The sequence below is a fragment of the Myotis lucifugus genome, unplaced genomic scaffold, assembly GCF_000147115.1.
Source record: "Myotis lucifugus unplaced genomic scaffold, Myoluc2.0 scaffold_72, whole genome shotgun sequence".
NCBI lineage: Eukaryota > Metazoa > Chordata > Mammalia > Chiroptera > Vespertilionidae > Myotis > Myotis lucifugus.
Window position 1 is genome coordinate 4679148 of NW_005871120.1, and position 17257 is coordinate 4696404.

The 17257-nt window shown below is 40.2% G+C and overlaps 1 protein-coding gene across 9 annotated transcripts in view; it reads right to left on the bottom strand.

The window, feature by feature from the left end:
- ZNF75A (zinc finger protein 75a) overlaps positions 1–17257 on the bottom strand; it is a 39655-nt gene that overhangs the window by 8382 nt on the left and 14016 nt on the right. For 2 of the 9 annotated variants that reach the window (XM_023755284.1, XM_023755279.1), the window contains one exon: positions 6737–7255. The exons of 4 other annotated variants lie outside the window; for them this stretch is intronic. In XM_023755284.1, the coding sequence (XP_023611052.1) occupies positions 7152–7255 (104 nt within the window). In that variant the 3' untranslated portion in view covers positions 6737–7151. Of the gene's footprint in view, positions 1–1922; positions 1952–6160; positions 6214–6735; positions 7256–17257 lie in introns of those variants that run through there. 3 more of the 9 variants (XM_023755287.1, XM_023755286.1, XM_023755290.1) reach the window with 3 other exon arrangements.

The following is a 17257-nucleotide window of genomic DNA, read 5'->3' on the forward strand; positions in this document are numbered from 1 at the left end:
TATTGAATCCTCTTTCAGGGAAAGTGAGTGGGATTCAGGATAATTAAAAAGAAATACAAAGAGCAGCTTTAGTAAATACACTACAATCTTTCTCAGTTGGAGAGGATATCTTGTCTGTGATATTGAAAGTTTTTGTTTTAGGAAAAATGCCCACAGTGAGATACCTTCCAGGAATGATGGTAGCCAGTTGTAGCATTGGTTGAGAAATTCGTATGTTGGGTTGCTAAAACTCTGCATTTAGGTATCCAGTCCTTTCTGATATGATCCCTGTGTTCTTTGACCATTGGTGCGGGTATACACTGGGGAAATGAGACCAAAATACTCCTGGCCACTCCCAGCAATTCTGTTTCATAACTCCAGACCCATCAGCAGAACACCCAGATCTACAGGCTGTGCAGGAACAACTCCAGGAGCAGGGTTTTCTGAGGACCCCATAGCAGTGTCACACCAAATTCAAAAGCCAATAGTCAGGTTACTACAAAGTGAGGAGAGATCGTTTGCCTGGCCTTATATCTCTTATGAGGAAATGGATGCCCTTTCAAGCTTCTCTGAACCTCCTGTGGCTAATGATGCTGTTTCTAGCCAAGAGGGAAATTACATGAAGTTTGGAGAGCTGAGTCAGCAGAACAGGGAGTCCACAGAGGTTGGACAAGGTACCACTAAAAATAATATAGCCAGAGATGAAAAGGACTACAGGGTTGCTGGGAAGGAAGTTAGGGGAGTTGACCTGCCAGTCCTGTGCCCAAACATACTTGGTAAGACTCTTTACTCTGATGGTCAAAGGATTGGAAAGTATACTTAGAAAGGGTTGTTTCTGCTCTTGGCCTTGTCATCTTCTTGATGAATGACCATATACTTGCCAGAGAGTTTCGATTTTCATGGAGTTTAAGTATTATTTCCTTGCACTTTAGAGCCCAAATTTTGCATTTGCTGGTCTCTTTCACAGAGTCCATATCATTTTTTTTCTTCATGGAGTTTCACTTACTTTCCTTCCTTAGATTGCCAGTTAGGTCTCCAGCTCAGACTCTCTCCTCTTCCCTCTTTTCATAACTTAAGTCTGTGCTTACCAGATATTCAAAAACTTGCTTTAACCCGGTTGGTGTGGCTCAGTGGTTGAACATCAACCCATGGACCAAGAAGTCACTGGTTCAATTCCTGGTCAGGGAACATGCAGGAAGCAGCCAATCTCATCCATGTTTCTATCGCTCTATCCCTCTCCCTTCCTCTCTCTCTAAAAATCAAGAAAAACATATTTAACACACACACACAAAGAAACTTGCTTTATTCTTGTTTCAGCTGCCCAAACTCAGAGTGACCTTTTATGATTCTGCTCGCAGAAGCTAGGCCATTCAAGTATTGAGAATACAGCCCTAACCGGTTTGGCTCAGTGGATAGAGCATCGGCCTGCGGACTCAAGGGTCCTGGGTTGGATTCCGGTCAGGGGCATGTACCTTGGTTGTGGGCACATCCCCAGTGGAGAGTGTGCAGGAGGCAGCTGATCAATGTTTCTCTCTCATTGATGTTTCTGACTCTCTATCCCTCTCCCTTCCTCTCTGTAAAAAATCAATAAAATATATTTTTAAAAAAAGAATTGAGAATACACCTACAGACAGAATGACAGCTTACCTCTTTGCTTCAGTTTTGTCATCATGTCAGAATATCCCAAAAGATACAGAATAGGAGAAAAATGGGGGGGGAGGTGTACAGTATATTTATCAGTGACCACAAGTTTGGAGCTAAAAAGTATTACAATTGGAAAATAAAAGTTAGGCCTTTCATTAGCAGAAGACTGACTGTGACTGAGTCACATGAAGAATTCCAATTAGGTATTCCCTCTTTATAGTAGTTTATTTGTAACTCTTTCCTCATTCCATTGTTTTCCTTCTCCAGAGTCCAATGTAATTTTATTCTTTCAGGTTCTGAGATGAAGAATGGGACTATAAAAGAGAATCTAAAATGGGATGATTCAGAAGAAGTAGAAATGAACAAGGATTTATGGAGAAATTCTAGTAGAAAAGTGTTTTGGCACTCTGAGCTAAATACAAGCAAGATGGGTGAACCAATGCCAGGAAAGCAACATAGACAGTGTCCAGGGGAGAATGAGGAGACAGCTCCATCCCAGGAAACTATATGTCACCAGAGACTTTGGACTTAGGAGAAGCCCTGGATACATCTTGTGTGTGGGAGAGAATCCTCTTAGAATTCCCCCTCCTCTCATCACCAGCTAGCCCCTGAACTGGAAAAGGCTTCAAATGTCACAAAATGGGCAAACACTTTAGCCAGGTTTCTTATCTTGTTGGCTTCAGAGAATCCACACAGGAAAGAAGCCTCAAAAGTGCAGTGAATGTGGGAAAGGCTTCAGTGAGCACTCCATCCTAACTGCCCACCTGAGGACTCACACAGGGGAGAGACCATACCAGTGTGGGGAATGTGGGAAAAGCTTCAACCAGAGCTCCAGCCTCATTGTCCACCAGAGAACCCACACTGGGGAAAAGCCTTATCAGTGCACTGTCTGTGGGAAGAGAGTCAACAAATTCCCATTTAGCCCTCATTGCCAAGTCCACATTGTGGAGGGCCTGTACCAGCATGCCCAGTGTGGGAAAAGCTTCAAGAACAGCTCCTGCTTCAGTGCCCACCAGGAAACCCACACTGGGGAAAAGCCACATAAGTGATTCCAGTGTGAGAAAAGCTTCACTAAGAATTCTTCCCTCATCTGCCATTGGGATATACATAGAAGAGATACATTTCAGAAAGCAAGAGATGTGACAAATATGTAGAAAACCTGACATCAACTCCTTAGGTCAACATTTGTTTCTGAGAGCTTCCTTATTCTGTGGATAGTTTTACCTGCCAATCCCTGGCTTAACAGTAAACTTGACAACTGAATCTCAAGAACCATGTCCAGGAATAGGAATCAGCCTAAAAATGCACAGCCCTCTTTCTATTTCTGCCCAGAATTTCACAATCCTGTCTCACTGTGGATTTCCATTTTGCTTTGAAGGAGAGAAGGCTCTAAAATCCGTAATTCCTGCCTGGCCAGTGTGGCTCAAACCAATAATTGACTTCTAGGCACCTACTGTTATATAGTACTGTGACCTTCAGGGAAGATAACTATTCTGCAACACAGCCACCACCAAAAAAGGAACAGAAAGGAAAGATACATTAAACATACATCAACCTATGAACCAAGAGGTTATGGTTCGATTCCTGGTCAGGGCACTGGGTTGCAGGCTCGATCCCCAGTGTGGGGCATGCAGGAGACAGCCGGTCAATGATTCTCTCATCATAGATGTTTCTGTCTCTCTCTCCCTCTCCCTTTCTCTCTGAAATCAATAAAAATAGATTTTTTTAAAAACCGCCATAATTGCCCTGGCTGGTTTGGCTCAATGGATAGAGCGTTGGCCTGAGGACTGAAGGGTCCCGGGTTCAATTCTAATCAATGGCACATGCCTGGATTGTGGGCTCGATCCCCAGTAGGGGGCGTGTAGGAGGCAGCTGATCAATGGTTCTCTCTCATCATTGATGTTTCTTTCTCCCTTTCCCTTCCTCTCTAAAACCAATAAAAATATGTTTTTAAAAAACCCACCATAATTCCTGCTGGGAAACTATCCTAGCTCTGAACAAAGAACGCATGGCTAGTGGCCTAAGAACATTCTGGGCCATATCAGGGAAGAAATTCTTCCCCTCTCCTGGGGAGCACATCTAGAATTTTAACAACCTGGATCTATTCTAAACCAATAATTGACTTCTAGGCACCTACTGTTATATACTACTGTGACCTTCAGGGAAGATAACTGTTCTGCAACACAGCCATCACCAAAAAAGAAACAGAAAGGAAGGATACATTAAGCCATTGAGTAATACTAAATATATGCAACCTAATCTTTTAGCAATCATAATATCTAATTTTGTAAGATTTCGCATTTTACCACCATCCCCAACCCAGTTCCTGGTTTCTTCTCCCTTAAAAAGTTTTTTACAGCCCTAACCGGTTTGGCTCAGTGGATAGCGCATCGGCCTGCGGACCGAAAGGTCCCGGGTTCGATTCTGGTCAAGGGCATGTACCTTGGTTGTGGGCACATCCCCAGTAGGAGGTGTGCAGGAGGCAGCTGATCGATGTTTCTCTCTCATCGATGTTTCTCTCTCTGTAAAAATCAATAAAATATATATATTTTTAAAAGTTTTTTTACAAATTTATAAGTATTATTATTATTACTGACTAAAATAAAGGAGTTTCTCCCTCCACTTCCTTGGCCTTTGGTTGTAGTTTTCTCAATTAGAAACCTCACACTCATGTTGAAGCCTGCAGGGTCCTGATAAGGATTTAAGTGTAGAACTTGCCTCAGGGCAGTAGGACATACAGAGAAAAAATAAGGGACAGGAAATGGGGAAAGGAAGAATAGAATTGGGTTGGGACGGGTTTGAGCTATCACCAAAAATGGAGATCACAGGTATAAGGAAAATGCAGGAACTGGGGGAGGCTCTGACTGCAGGTAAAAGGAAGGCTAGGTTTAAAGAGCAGTAGAACCAAATTAAAACTTACCAATCTAGAACAAGGCATAAAAATTTAAGCTTTTGTGAAATATACATGTATATGAAGTAACAGAAAGTTGGTACATTGTCCTTGGCCCCCATGCACATGAGCTATTAGTACCTTGGCTAAGCTATGGTGAAAAGCAAGTGACATGGTCCCTGCCTTTTTGAGGAATTAAATGAGCAAAAATAATGTACATTCTACCTCAAAAAATTGTTTTTCTAAATTTGGGGGAAGGAGAGTCAAGGTAGGCCAGAAGAATATACTTTAGCCCTGGCCAGATGTCTCAATTCCATACACCAAAAAATTGCAGGTTCTATCCTGAGGACTCACACAGAGGAGAGACCATACCAGTGTGGGGAATGTGGGAAAAGCTTTAACCATAGCTCCAGCCTCATTGTCCACCAGAGGACCCACACTGGGGAGAAGTTGCTGGTCTGGACACATTACAGGAGCAAACTGAACAATGTTTCTCCTCTCTCCCCCCTGTCTCTGTCTCTCTCCCACTTTCTCCCTCCTTCTTTCTCTAGAAATTGATAGAAACATATCCTCGGGTGAGAATTTACAAAAAAATCTAAGATTAGAATTAATAGATTTCATTGGATATGTTAATGACATACATTTTCTAGTGTAGCATATTTAGAACAAATAGCAATTACAAATGTTAAAAAGAGTAAAATCTAAAACATGAGGAATTTACATTAAAAATAGCAAGGACCCTATGCATTCACCACTCATACAGTGATATACTTGTTGAATTAGAAAAGTAACATGTTGAGAAATAAAATTTATTTGAAAGATAAAAAAGGAATATACTTCAGTTTCCCCAGTTTGAGGGGAAACCTGGGGCCACTCCAGGTTTCCTTGCATACAGTGTTCTTATGACACTAAGCATGGCCCTTATGACAAGCTATGCAGACCAGTTCCCAGAATCACATACTTACGTCTGCTCTACAGAGGTACAAATGAACATCTGTCAAAATCCTGGAAAAAGGCAAAGTGTTGGACTTCATTGTGACCTCTTTGGGACAACGTGACTTAATTGGAGATTTATGGTCTGGAAGAGGGAGATGGCCTGGGTGGATTGATTACTGAAGGGTTTGCATATCAGCTCAAAGAGATTGGAATTGATAAATGAGGAGTCACTGAAAGTCAAGCAAAATTCTAAGGAAATGGAGATACTCAACTAGTAGGCTCCTCCCACTCCTGGGTCTGCTTTGGCCTAGGAAACAGTGATGCAATTGTTGACCTTGCATCTTTAGGTTGTCCCCACCCTCCAAATTGCTTTATCCTCTAGCCTGCTGAGCAGAAAAAGAAACAGAGTATTGGAGCTCCCAACTACTAGAGCTCCCAACAAGTAACTGACTTGCCTGCCAGCTACTCTGAATGGTCTGTAGTAGACAGGTAAGAAATTGCAGAATACATTTATTCATTCATTCAATAAATATACTTTTTAATATATTTTATTGATTTTTTACAGAGAGGAAGGGAGAGGGATAGAGAGTTAGAAACATCGATCAGCTGCCTCCTGCACGCTCCTCAGTGGGGATGTGCCCGCAACCAAGGTACATGCCCTTGACCGGAATCGAACCTGGGACCCTTGAGTCCGAAGGCCGACGCTCTATCCACTGAGCCAAACCGGTTCGGCATTCAATAAATATTTTATTGCCTATAATGTGCTAGATAGGAAGCAGATATAAATCAGTGAATGAAGTAGACAATGTATCTTCCAGAACCAGTCTCACTGGATGTCTCAGAAATATCAGCACATGTCAAGGAGAACCCCCAACTACCAATTCCAGGAGAGGGGAAGAATTTCTTTCCTGATATGGCCCAGAAAGTTCTCAGGCCACTAGCCATGCGTTCTTTGTTCAGAGCAAGGATACACTAGTTTCCCAGCAGAAATTATGGTGGTTTTTTAAAAAATATGTTTTTTAAAATTCTGGGCATGTGCCATTGATCAGAATTGAACCCAGGACCCTTCAGCCAATGTTCTCTCCACTAAGCCAAATCAGCCAGGACAATTATGACGGTTTTTAAAAAATCTATTTTTATTGATTTCAGAGAGAAAGGGAGAGGGAGAGGGAGAGAGAGAGAGAGAGAGAGAGAGAAACATCTATGACAAGAAAGAATCATTGACCGGCTGCCTCCTGCATGCCCCACACTGGGGATCGAGCCTGCAACCCAGGCAGTGCCCTGATCAGGAATCGAACCATAACCTCCTGGTTCATAGGTTGATGCTAACCCACTGAGCCACACTGGCCAGGCAGGAGTTAAGGATGTTATAGCCTTCTCTCCTTCAAAGCGAAATGAAAATCCACAGTGAGACAGGATTGTGAAATTCTGGGCAGAAATAGAAAGAGGGCTGTACATTCTTAGGTGGGAATTTCAGGTTCCAAAGACTTGGCTCCTCTTTGTCCTTGGCTGAGAACCTTGTCCAGCTTTGGATGAAGCCCACAAGACTAGTAGGAAGATGACTGTGGTCACTAAGACCTTAAATTTTTAAAAAATGTTCTCCACACGTAAGATTTTTTTCAAGTTGGTCATCTCATATAAAAAGTTGTCAACTTCCACCATGGCTGGTGTGGTTCTTCCTGAGCACTGAAGAGTCACAGGTTCAATTCCAGTTGGGGCACAGACTCAGGTTTTGGGTTTGATCCCCAGTTGGGGCACGTATCAATTGATGTTTTTCTCTCTTTCTCTCCTTTTCTCTTCCTCTCTCTAAAAAACCCAAAACATTTATTTTTAAATTACAGTTGACATACAATATTACATTAGTTTCAGGTGTCCAACATAGTGATTAGACATTTATATAACTTATTACAATGTTTTTGACTATATATTCCCTATGCTATACTGTATATCCCCATAACTGTTTTTTTAACTGCCAATTTGCACATTTTAATCTCTTCCCCTTTTTTACCCATGCCCCCAACCCATCTGGCAACCATCAAAATGTTCTCTGTATCTATGAATTTGTTTCTCTTTTGATTGTTTTTATTTTGTGTGTGTTTTTACAACCACAAACATATTTTTATTAACTTAAAATTTATATCTTTAAATACTGAAATTGACACCACTTAAAAAATCTTTAGTTTTTCTAACTGCCTCTCAATCCTGTGTAAATTATTTACCCATTGCAAGCACCAGCTGCTTTCCAGTCACAGCACTTGAACCAGACCTGCTGCTATAAAAAGGTTGTGTATATTTTGATTTTATATACTTGGCTTCCTTTTGGTGGTATACTGGATGACCTAAAGGTAATGTGCAGAATCCTTTTTTTAAAATTCTTTATTGTTGAAAGTATTACATATGCCCCCTGTTCCCCCCATTTTGTTTTTAGATTCCACATATAAGTGAAGTCATATGGCATTTGCCTTTCTCTTATTTCCCTTAGCATTATACCTTCTATTTTGCTGAAGATGGCAATATTTCATTATTTCTTTTTTTTAAAATATATTTTATTGATTTTTTACAGAGAGGAAGGGAGAGGGATAGAGAGCTAGAAACATCGATGAGAGAGAAACATTGACCAGCTGCCTCCTGCACACCCCCCACGGGGGATGTGCCCGCAACCAAGGTACATGCCCTTGACCGGAATCGAACCCGGGACCCCTCAGTCCGCAGGCCGACGCTCTATCCACTGAGCCAAACCGGTTAGGCTCATTATTTCTTTGGCAGAGTAATATTCCAATGTACATATAGACCACATATTCTATATCCAGTCAATTATCAATGGACACTTAGGTTGCTTCCAATCTTGGCTATTTTAAATAATGCTACAATGAACATAGGGATGCATGTGTCTTTTCAAATTAGTGTTTGGGGTTTCTTCACATAAATACCCAGAAATGGAATTGCTGGGTCCTTCTTTATCTCTTGTTATAGCCATTGTTTTAAAGTCTATTTTGCCTGATATAAATATTACTACCCCAGGTTTTTTTCTTCTTCATTTCCATTTGCAGGAAATATCTCTTCCATCTGTTTACTTTCAGTCTGTCTATTTTTTTTATTTTATCTGAAGTGGTTCTCTTGTAGGCAGTATATGCATGGGTCTTTTTTTCTTTTCTATTCAGCCACCCTGTGTCTTCCGATTGGGCATTTAATCCACTTACATTTAAAGTACTTATTGATAGGTATATAGTTACTGCCATTTTATTATTCACATTTTTATATTTTTCCCCTTTTTCCTGAAGAAGTCCCTTTAGCATTTCTTATAATACTGGTTTGGTGGTGATGAGCTCCTTTAGCTCTATTGTCTAGAAAGCTCTTTATTTCTGCTTTAATTCTAAATGAAAGCTTCTCTGGATTGAGTAATATTGGTTGTAGGTCCTTTGTAAAATTTTTATTTATTTTTTTTTAGAGAGAGAGGGGAGAGAGAGACAGACAGAGAGACAGAGAGACAGAGAGAGAGAGACAGAGAGAGATTGCCTCCTATACGCACCCTGACCAGGCACCCAACCCACAACCTAGGTATGTGCCCCAACCAGGAATCAAACCCACAATCTTTTGGTGCATGGGATGATGCTCCAAACAACTGAGCCACACCGGCTAGGGCTATACTTCATTTGTTTTATTTCTAATGGATATTTGGGTTGTTTCCCCTTTGGGTTATTATGAATAATATTATGAATGCTGCTGCTAAGAACATTTGCAAACAGGTTCTTGTGTGGACATATCTTTTTTTTTTCATATACATACCTAATTATTGAACTGGTGTGTCATATAGATGCTTAATCTTTTGGGGAACTATCAGACTCTTTTCCAAAGCAGTCTTCTTATTTTAAGTGTCTTTCATATGAAATTTAAAAAAAATTTATGCCCTAGCTGGCTTGGCTCAGTGGATAGAGCATCAGCCTGCGGACTGAAGGGTCCCAGGTTCGGTTCCGGCCAAGGGCACATGTCTGGGTTGCAGCTCGATCCCCAGTGGGGGGCATGCAGGAGGCAGCCAATCAATGATTCTCTCTCATCATTGATGTTTCTAACTCTCCTTCTCCCTTCCTCTCTGAAATCAATAAAAATATATTTAAAAAAATAAAAATAAAAAAATTTAACAGAGTCATTTTATTAGATGTTTCTTTTATGGATTATGCTTTGGTGTCCTAAGAACACTTTGCTTAACTCCACGTCACAAATATTTTCTCCTATGTTTTCCTGGAAGTTGTACAGTTTTAGATTTTACATTTAGGACTATGACCCATTGGGGTTAATTTTTGTATAAGGTGTGAAGTTTAGGTGGACATTAATTTTTTGGCATACGGATGTCCAATTGTTACAACATCATGTATTGAAAAGACTATCCTTTCTCTACTGAATTGCTTTTGCACCTTTGTCAAAAATAAATTTGCCACAGCCCTGGCCAGTGTGCTCAGTGGTTAGAGCTTTGGCTGGTGCACTGAAGGGTCACAGGTTTGATTCTAAGTCAAGGAAGCACATCTAGGTTTCAGGTTCCCCGCCCAGATTCAAGGCATGCTTGGGAGACAACCAATTGATGTGACTCTCTCCTAGCAATGTTTCTCTCTCTCCCCTTGCCCCCTTCCCTTCCACTCTATTTAAAATCAATGGGAAAAAAATATCCTCAGGTGAGGATTAACCAAAATAAATAAATAAATAAATAAATAAATAAGCCACAGACAAAAATACCACAAGGGAAAAAACTACAGACCGATATCCTTTATGTATACAGATACAAAAATCCTCAACAAAATACTAACAAACTGAATTTAACGGCACATTAAGATTTTATAGCATGACTAAGTGAGATTTATTCCAGGAATGCAAGGGTGGTTTCAACGTAAGAAAATCAACTAATAAGATCTGTGCAACAGATCTTCCAGTGTAGACACAGCTGGTCATCACAGCCAATTGGCCTGGAGGTCAATTCCTCCCAGTGATACCAACAACAATCAAGGTTTAACTACAACAAGACTGTGCAAACAGCCCACAAAGGGATGCACCAAAAGTGTCCACCTCAGGTGACTAGGGAGGCTGAGCCACTGGGCCCCTATAGGACACCTACCATACAAGGCCACTCTCTCAACTCAAGGAGACGTAGCAGCTCCACCCAATACATAGAAACAAACACAGGAAAGCAGCCAAAATGCGGAGACAAAGAAACAAGTCACAAATGAAAGAAATGGATGAAAGCAAACTACTGGATATAGAGTTCAAAACCACAGTTATAAGTTTACTCAAGAATCTTCTAAAAACCTCTGAGAAATTTAGTGAGACCCTCAAGGATATGAAAAAGGACCAATTAGTAATTAAGCATACACTGACTGAAATAAAGAATAATATACAGAGATCCAACAGCAGACTAGAGGATCCCAAGAATCAAGTCAAATATTTTAAATACGAAGAAGCAAAAAATACCCAACTAGAAAAACAAAGAGAAAAAAGAATCCACAAATATGAAGATAGTGTAAGGAGCCTCTGGGACAACTTCAAGCGTACCAACATCCGAATTATAGGGGTGCCAGAAAAAGAGAGAGAGCAAGATATTGAAAACCTATTTGAAGAAATAATGACAGAAAACTTCCTCTACCTGGTGAAAGAAATAGACTTAGAAGTCCAGAAAGCACAGAGAACCTCAAACAAGAGGAATCCAAAGAGGACCACACCAAGACACCTCATAATTAAAATGCCAAGGGCAAAAGACAAAGAGTGAATCTTAAAAGCAGCAAGAGAAAAACAGTTAGTTACCTATAAGGGGGTACCCATACGACTGTCAGCTGATTTTTCAACAGAAACTATGCAGGCCAGAAGGGGGTGGCAAGAAATATACAAAGTGATGAATAGCAAGAACCTACAACCAAGATTACTCTACCCAGCAAAGCTATCATTTAGAATTGAAGGTCAGATAAAGAGCTTCACAGACAAGAAAAAGCTAAAGGAGTTCATCACCACCAAACAAGTATTACATGAAATGCTGAAGGGTATTCTCTAAGAAGAGGAAGAAGAAGAAAAAGGTAAAGATCAAAAATAATGAACAACAAAGTGACAACAAATACATATCTATCAACAAGTGAACCTAAAAAGCAAATGAATAAAAAAACCTGATGAACAGAACAGACTGGTGAATGTAATAGAATCAGGAGCATGGAAAGGGAGAAGATGACAATTTTTTGGGGGGAGGGGTTTTAGGGGGGTATGGGAAGAGATTGTACAAAGAGCTTACACCTATGGAGGAGGTCAGTGGGGTGGGGGGGGAAGGCCTGGAGTGGGGTGGGAACCGGGTGGAGGGGAGCTATGGAGAAAAAAAAGGAACATATGTAATAATCTGAACAATAAAGATTTTGTTTAAAAAAGTACAAATAACATCATACTCAATGAGAAAAGACTAAAATCTTTCTGCCTAAAATCAGAAATGAAATAAAGATGCCTAATACCACGACTGATATTTACCATTATATTGGACGTTTTATAGAGAGTAAATAGGCAAGAAAAAGAAATAAAAGGCATTCAAATTGGGAGAAAAAGAAGTAAATCTTTCTGTAAACATATATGACATGATTCTATATATAGAAAATTCCAGAGTCCACATAAAAACTACTAAAGCTAATAAACAAATTCAGCAAAATTGCAGAATCAAGATTAACGAAGAAAAGTCAGTTATATTTTTATACACCAGTGATAAACACTATGAAAACTAAATTAAGAAAAGAATTCCATTTATAATAGTATCCAAAAGAATAAAATACCTAGGTACAAATTTAACTAAGGAGATGAGACTTGTACACTAAAAACTACAAAACATTGCTAAAATAAATTAAGAAGACATACATAAAAGGAAAGTACTTCATGTTCATGGATTGGAAGACTTATCATTGTTAATATGGCAGTACTCCCAAAGCAATCTGAAGATGCAATGCAATCCCTATCAAAATTCCAATGGTCTTTTTTTTTTTGAAGAAATGGAAAAGCTAATCCTCAAATTCAAATGGGATTGCAAGGGACCCTGATTAGCCGAAACAGTATTGAAAAAGAACAAAGTTGAAAGATTCACATTTCCCAACTTCAATACCTACTACAAATCTATAGTATTCAAAATAATGTGGTACTAAGATTATATAGAGACATATAGACCACTAAAATAGAATTAGGGCCCCAGAAATAAACCCAGACATCTATGGCCAACTTATTTTCAATAAGATCATTCAATGGCAGACAAAATAGTCTCTTCAACAAATGGTGTTGGGACAATTAAATAGTCACATGCAAAAGAATCAAGCTGGACCCCTATCTCACACTATCCAAAAAGATTAATAAAAATGGATCTATGACATAAATATAACAAATAAAACTATAAACCTATAGAAGAAAATATCCAGGTAAATCTTTATGACCTTGTATTTGACAATGGATTTTATTTATTTTTTAAAAATATATTTTTATTGATTTCAGAGAGGAAAGAAGAGGAAGAGGGGGAGATAGAAACTTTAATGATAGAGAATCATTGATCCACTGACTCCTGCAGGTCCCCCACTGTGGAATGAGCCTGCAACCTGGGCATGTGCCCTGACCTGGAATCGAACCATGACCTCCTGGTTCCTAGCTTGATGCTCAACCACTGAACCACGCCAGCTGGGCTGACAATGGATTTTAAATATGACACTAAAAGCAAAAGCAACAAAGAAAAGTAGATAAATTGGACCTCATCCAAATTTTAAAATTTTTGTTTAAAAGACATTATCAAGAAAGTGAAAATAAAACCTACATAAGGAGATAAAATATATGCAAATCATATTTGGATAAGGGTTAATGTCCAGAATATATAAGGAACTCCTATAACTCAAAAGTAAAAAGACAGCCCTAACCGGTTTGGCTCGGTGGATAGAGCATCGGCCTGCGGACTGAAGGGTCCCGGGTTCGATTCCGGTCAAGGGCATGTACCTGGGTTGCGGGCTCATCCCTAGTAGGGGGTGTGCAGGAGGCAGCTGATCAATGTTTCTCTCTCATCAATGTTTCTAACTCTCTATCCCTCTCCCTTCCTCTCTGTAGAAAAATCAATAAAATATATATATATTTTTAAAAAAGTAAAAAGACAAACAACCCAATTTTAACATGACCAAAGGATTTGAGCAGATATTTTTCCAAAGAAGAGAAATGATCAACAAACACATAAAAATGTGCTCAATAGTATTAGTCACTGAAGAAACGCAAATAAAAACTACAATGAACCACCACTTCATAGTAATTTAAATGTCTATAATCTATAATAATAAAAGCATAATATGCTAATTAGACCAGATGTCCTTCCAGATGACCTTTTGGATGAAGTCGGGGCTGCGAGGGAAGCCTGGGTCCGGGTGCCAGAAGGAAGCTGGTGCCAGCAGCTGGTGGAAGGAAGGCCTACTCTTGCAGAATTTCGTGCATCGGTCCTCTAGTAATAATATAAACTAGGAAAATAGCTAGTGTTGGCAAGGATGTAGAGCAAGTGAAATACCTGCACATGGCTGGTGGGAATGTAAAATAGTTCAGCCACTATAAAAAAGTTTGACTATCCCTCAAAAATTAATCATAGAATTACCATATGACCCCACAGTTCCACTCCTTGATGTATACCCCAAAGAATTGAAAGCAGGTATTCAAAAACTTGTACATGAATATTTATAGCAGCACTATTCATAATAGCCAAAAAAGTAGAAACAACTCAATTGTCCATCAACAGATGAATGGGTAAACAAATTGTGGTATATTAATATTATGGAATATTATTCAGCCAAAAAAGGAATGTAGTGTTGATACATGCTACAATGTAGATGAACCTCAAAAACATTATGCTAACTGGAAAAAAAGGCCAGACACCCCCCCCTTTTTTTTAACTGCTTGATTCTATTGATATTAAATATTCAGAATAGATAAATCTACTGACACAAAAAGATTTCTGGTTGCCAAAACTCTGGAGAGATAGGAATGGGGAACAACTACCTAATGGATATGTGCTTTTCTTTGAGAGTGATGGAAATGTTTTGAAACTAGATAGAGATGGTGGTTGCACAACATTGTGAATATACTGTCACTCAATTGCTCATTTAAAACTATATCTTTACTAGAGGTCTGGTGCACGAATTCACGTACCAGTGGGGTCCCTTGGCCTGGCCTGCAGGATGGGGCCGAAACTGGCTCTCTGACATCCCCCGTGGGGTCCCGGATTGTGAGAGGGCACAGGCCAGGCTGAGGGACCCCACTGATGCACGGTCGGGGCTGGGGAGGGGTGCGGGAGGTTGACCAGCTGGGGAGGGACTGCAGGAGGGCTCCAGGGTGTTTCTGGCCCATCTTGCTCAGTCCAGATCGGCCGTACCCCAGCAGCAAACTAACCTACTGGTCAGAGCATCTGTCCCCTGGTGGTCAGTGAACATCATAGCAACTGGTCGACTAGTCGACTGTCTGCCCCTTGGTGGTCAGAGCATGTCATAGTGAGCGCTTGAGCGGCCTTAGCATATCATTAGCATATTACACTTTGATTGGTTGAATGGCCTACCAGTTGACCAGACACTTAGCATATTAGGCTTTTATTATATAGGATTGATTTCAGACAAAGGGAGAGGGAGAGAGAGAGAGAAAAATATCAATGATGAGAGATAATCATTGATCCGAAGCCTCCTGCATGCCCCCTCCTGAGGGTCAAGCCTGCAACCCATGCATGTGCCCTAAATGGAATCAAACTGTGACCTCCTGGTTCATGGGTCAAGGCTCAACCACTGAGCCATACCAGCCAAGCTCAATTGTTCACTTTTAAATGCTTATTTTTATGTCAATGTTACATTAAAAAGTTGCCCATAAAAAATCAACTTGCCATATTTATGTGGATCTAATTCTGGACTTTTTATTCCATTGATCTATGTGTCTGTCTCTTTACCAACTGAACCACACCAGCCAGGGCTATAAGAGTGCCTCTTAACTCAAAGAAGAATAGTTTGGAAATGTGAACTTCTCTTTAGGAGGACAAATAGCTTTAATGCTGGGTAATGCTTACTCACGATAGTTACAGGATGAAGAAACTTTTTAAAAATTATTATTTGTGTGTGTGTGTGTTTTGTTAATCCTAACCTGAGAATATTTTTCCCATTGATTTTTAGAGAGTGGGAGGTGGAGAGACATAGAGAAACATTGATGTGCTTCCCGCATGCACCTGCAACCAAGGGCATGCACCTGCAACCAAGGGCATGCACCTGCAACCAAGGGCATGCACCTGCCCTTGACCAGAATCGAACCTGGGACCTTTCAGTTCGCAGGTCGACGCTCTATCCACTGAGCCAAACTGGCTAGGGCTGTTGTTGTTTTACTTATATTTTGACTTTTACCTATAGTCTTGTAAGTTCCTAATGTTCCCATCAGTGTTACATCAGCTTGGTGGAGCATTTATAGGAACTAGATCTTTCCTGAGGGCCAAAGGCCAAGTGAAATGGAAAAAAAAGTTTCAAAGCTCTAATATAAGACCCACCTCTATTAAAAACAGCCCAGGTAATACTGCAGAAACACACAGCACACATCTCAGTGATTAAACACAAATGTTTATTTCTTATTCCCACAAAGCCCATTATAGGCCTGGGGGACTCACAGAACAGCTAACCCACTATGTAAGGGACTCAGCATTCTAGACTGGTTTGATCTCATGACACCTCTCTCTATATGTGCTTCCACGATTGAGGCAAGAAAGGAGAGCACTAGAGAGTCTTGTACCAACAAATAAATGCTTCATCCCAGAAGTGAGGCTTCTGCTAGCAACCCACTGAACAAAATGACCTGATGACCTTGTCTAACTACAAGGAGTAAAGCATAACCTTTCTCTTATTTACTGTTCACTAGAATACAAGCTCCATGTGGATATCCATTTTTTTTCTTTTTTAAAATATATTTTATTGATTTTTTATAGAGAGGAAGGGAGAGGGATAGAGAGTTAGAAACATCGATGAGAGAGAAACATCGATCAGCTACCCCCTGCACACCCCCTACTGGGGATGTGCCTGCAACCAAGGTACATGCCTTTGACCGGAATCAAACCTATGACTCTTCAGTCCGCAGGCTGATGCTCTATTCACTGAGCCAAACCAGTTAGGGCCATTTTTTTTTCTTGTTCACTATTATATCCTTGGTCTAGAACAGTGCCTAGGTGCATAATAGGCCATCATTAAATTAAGTAAGTGAATGAATGTACTACCAACAAGAAATTCACATGTATCTTTGGAGAAGAGATGAGTCCCAGGGATCTAAAGCTGAGGGTGTTGGGTAAGAGCTACTCAGACTAAAGCTTCAGAGCTGGCCATGCTTAAGAAATAATTGTTGGTGGCCTGCCAGTGTAGCTCAGTGGATAAGTGTGGACCTATGAACTAGGAGGTCATGGTTTGATTCCTGGTTAGGCCTGGGTTACAGCCTCACTCCCCAGTAGGGGGCATGTAGGAGGCAGCCAATTGATGATTTTCATCATTGATGTCTCTAATTCTCTCTCCCTCTCCCTTCCTCTCTCTGAAATCAATTTAAAAAAGTATTTTTTTTTAAAATGATCATTAAAAAAAAAAGTACTTGGTGTAGTTCAACTTTTGGAAGAAAACAATTCCCACTGAAGAAGCCAGACCAAAAACTCAGGTGATATATACAAAAAAACCACTGAAGCCACGAACCAAATCAATTCAGCATAACCACCACAACCAGTGCTCAACTCCTGAAAGAAGCTGCAAGAGCCACAAATGCATCTACTCCTTAAATATAGTCAGTTCACCC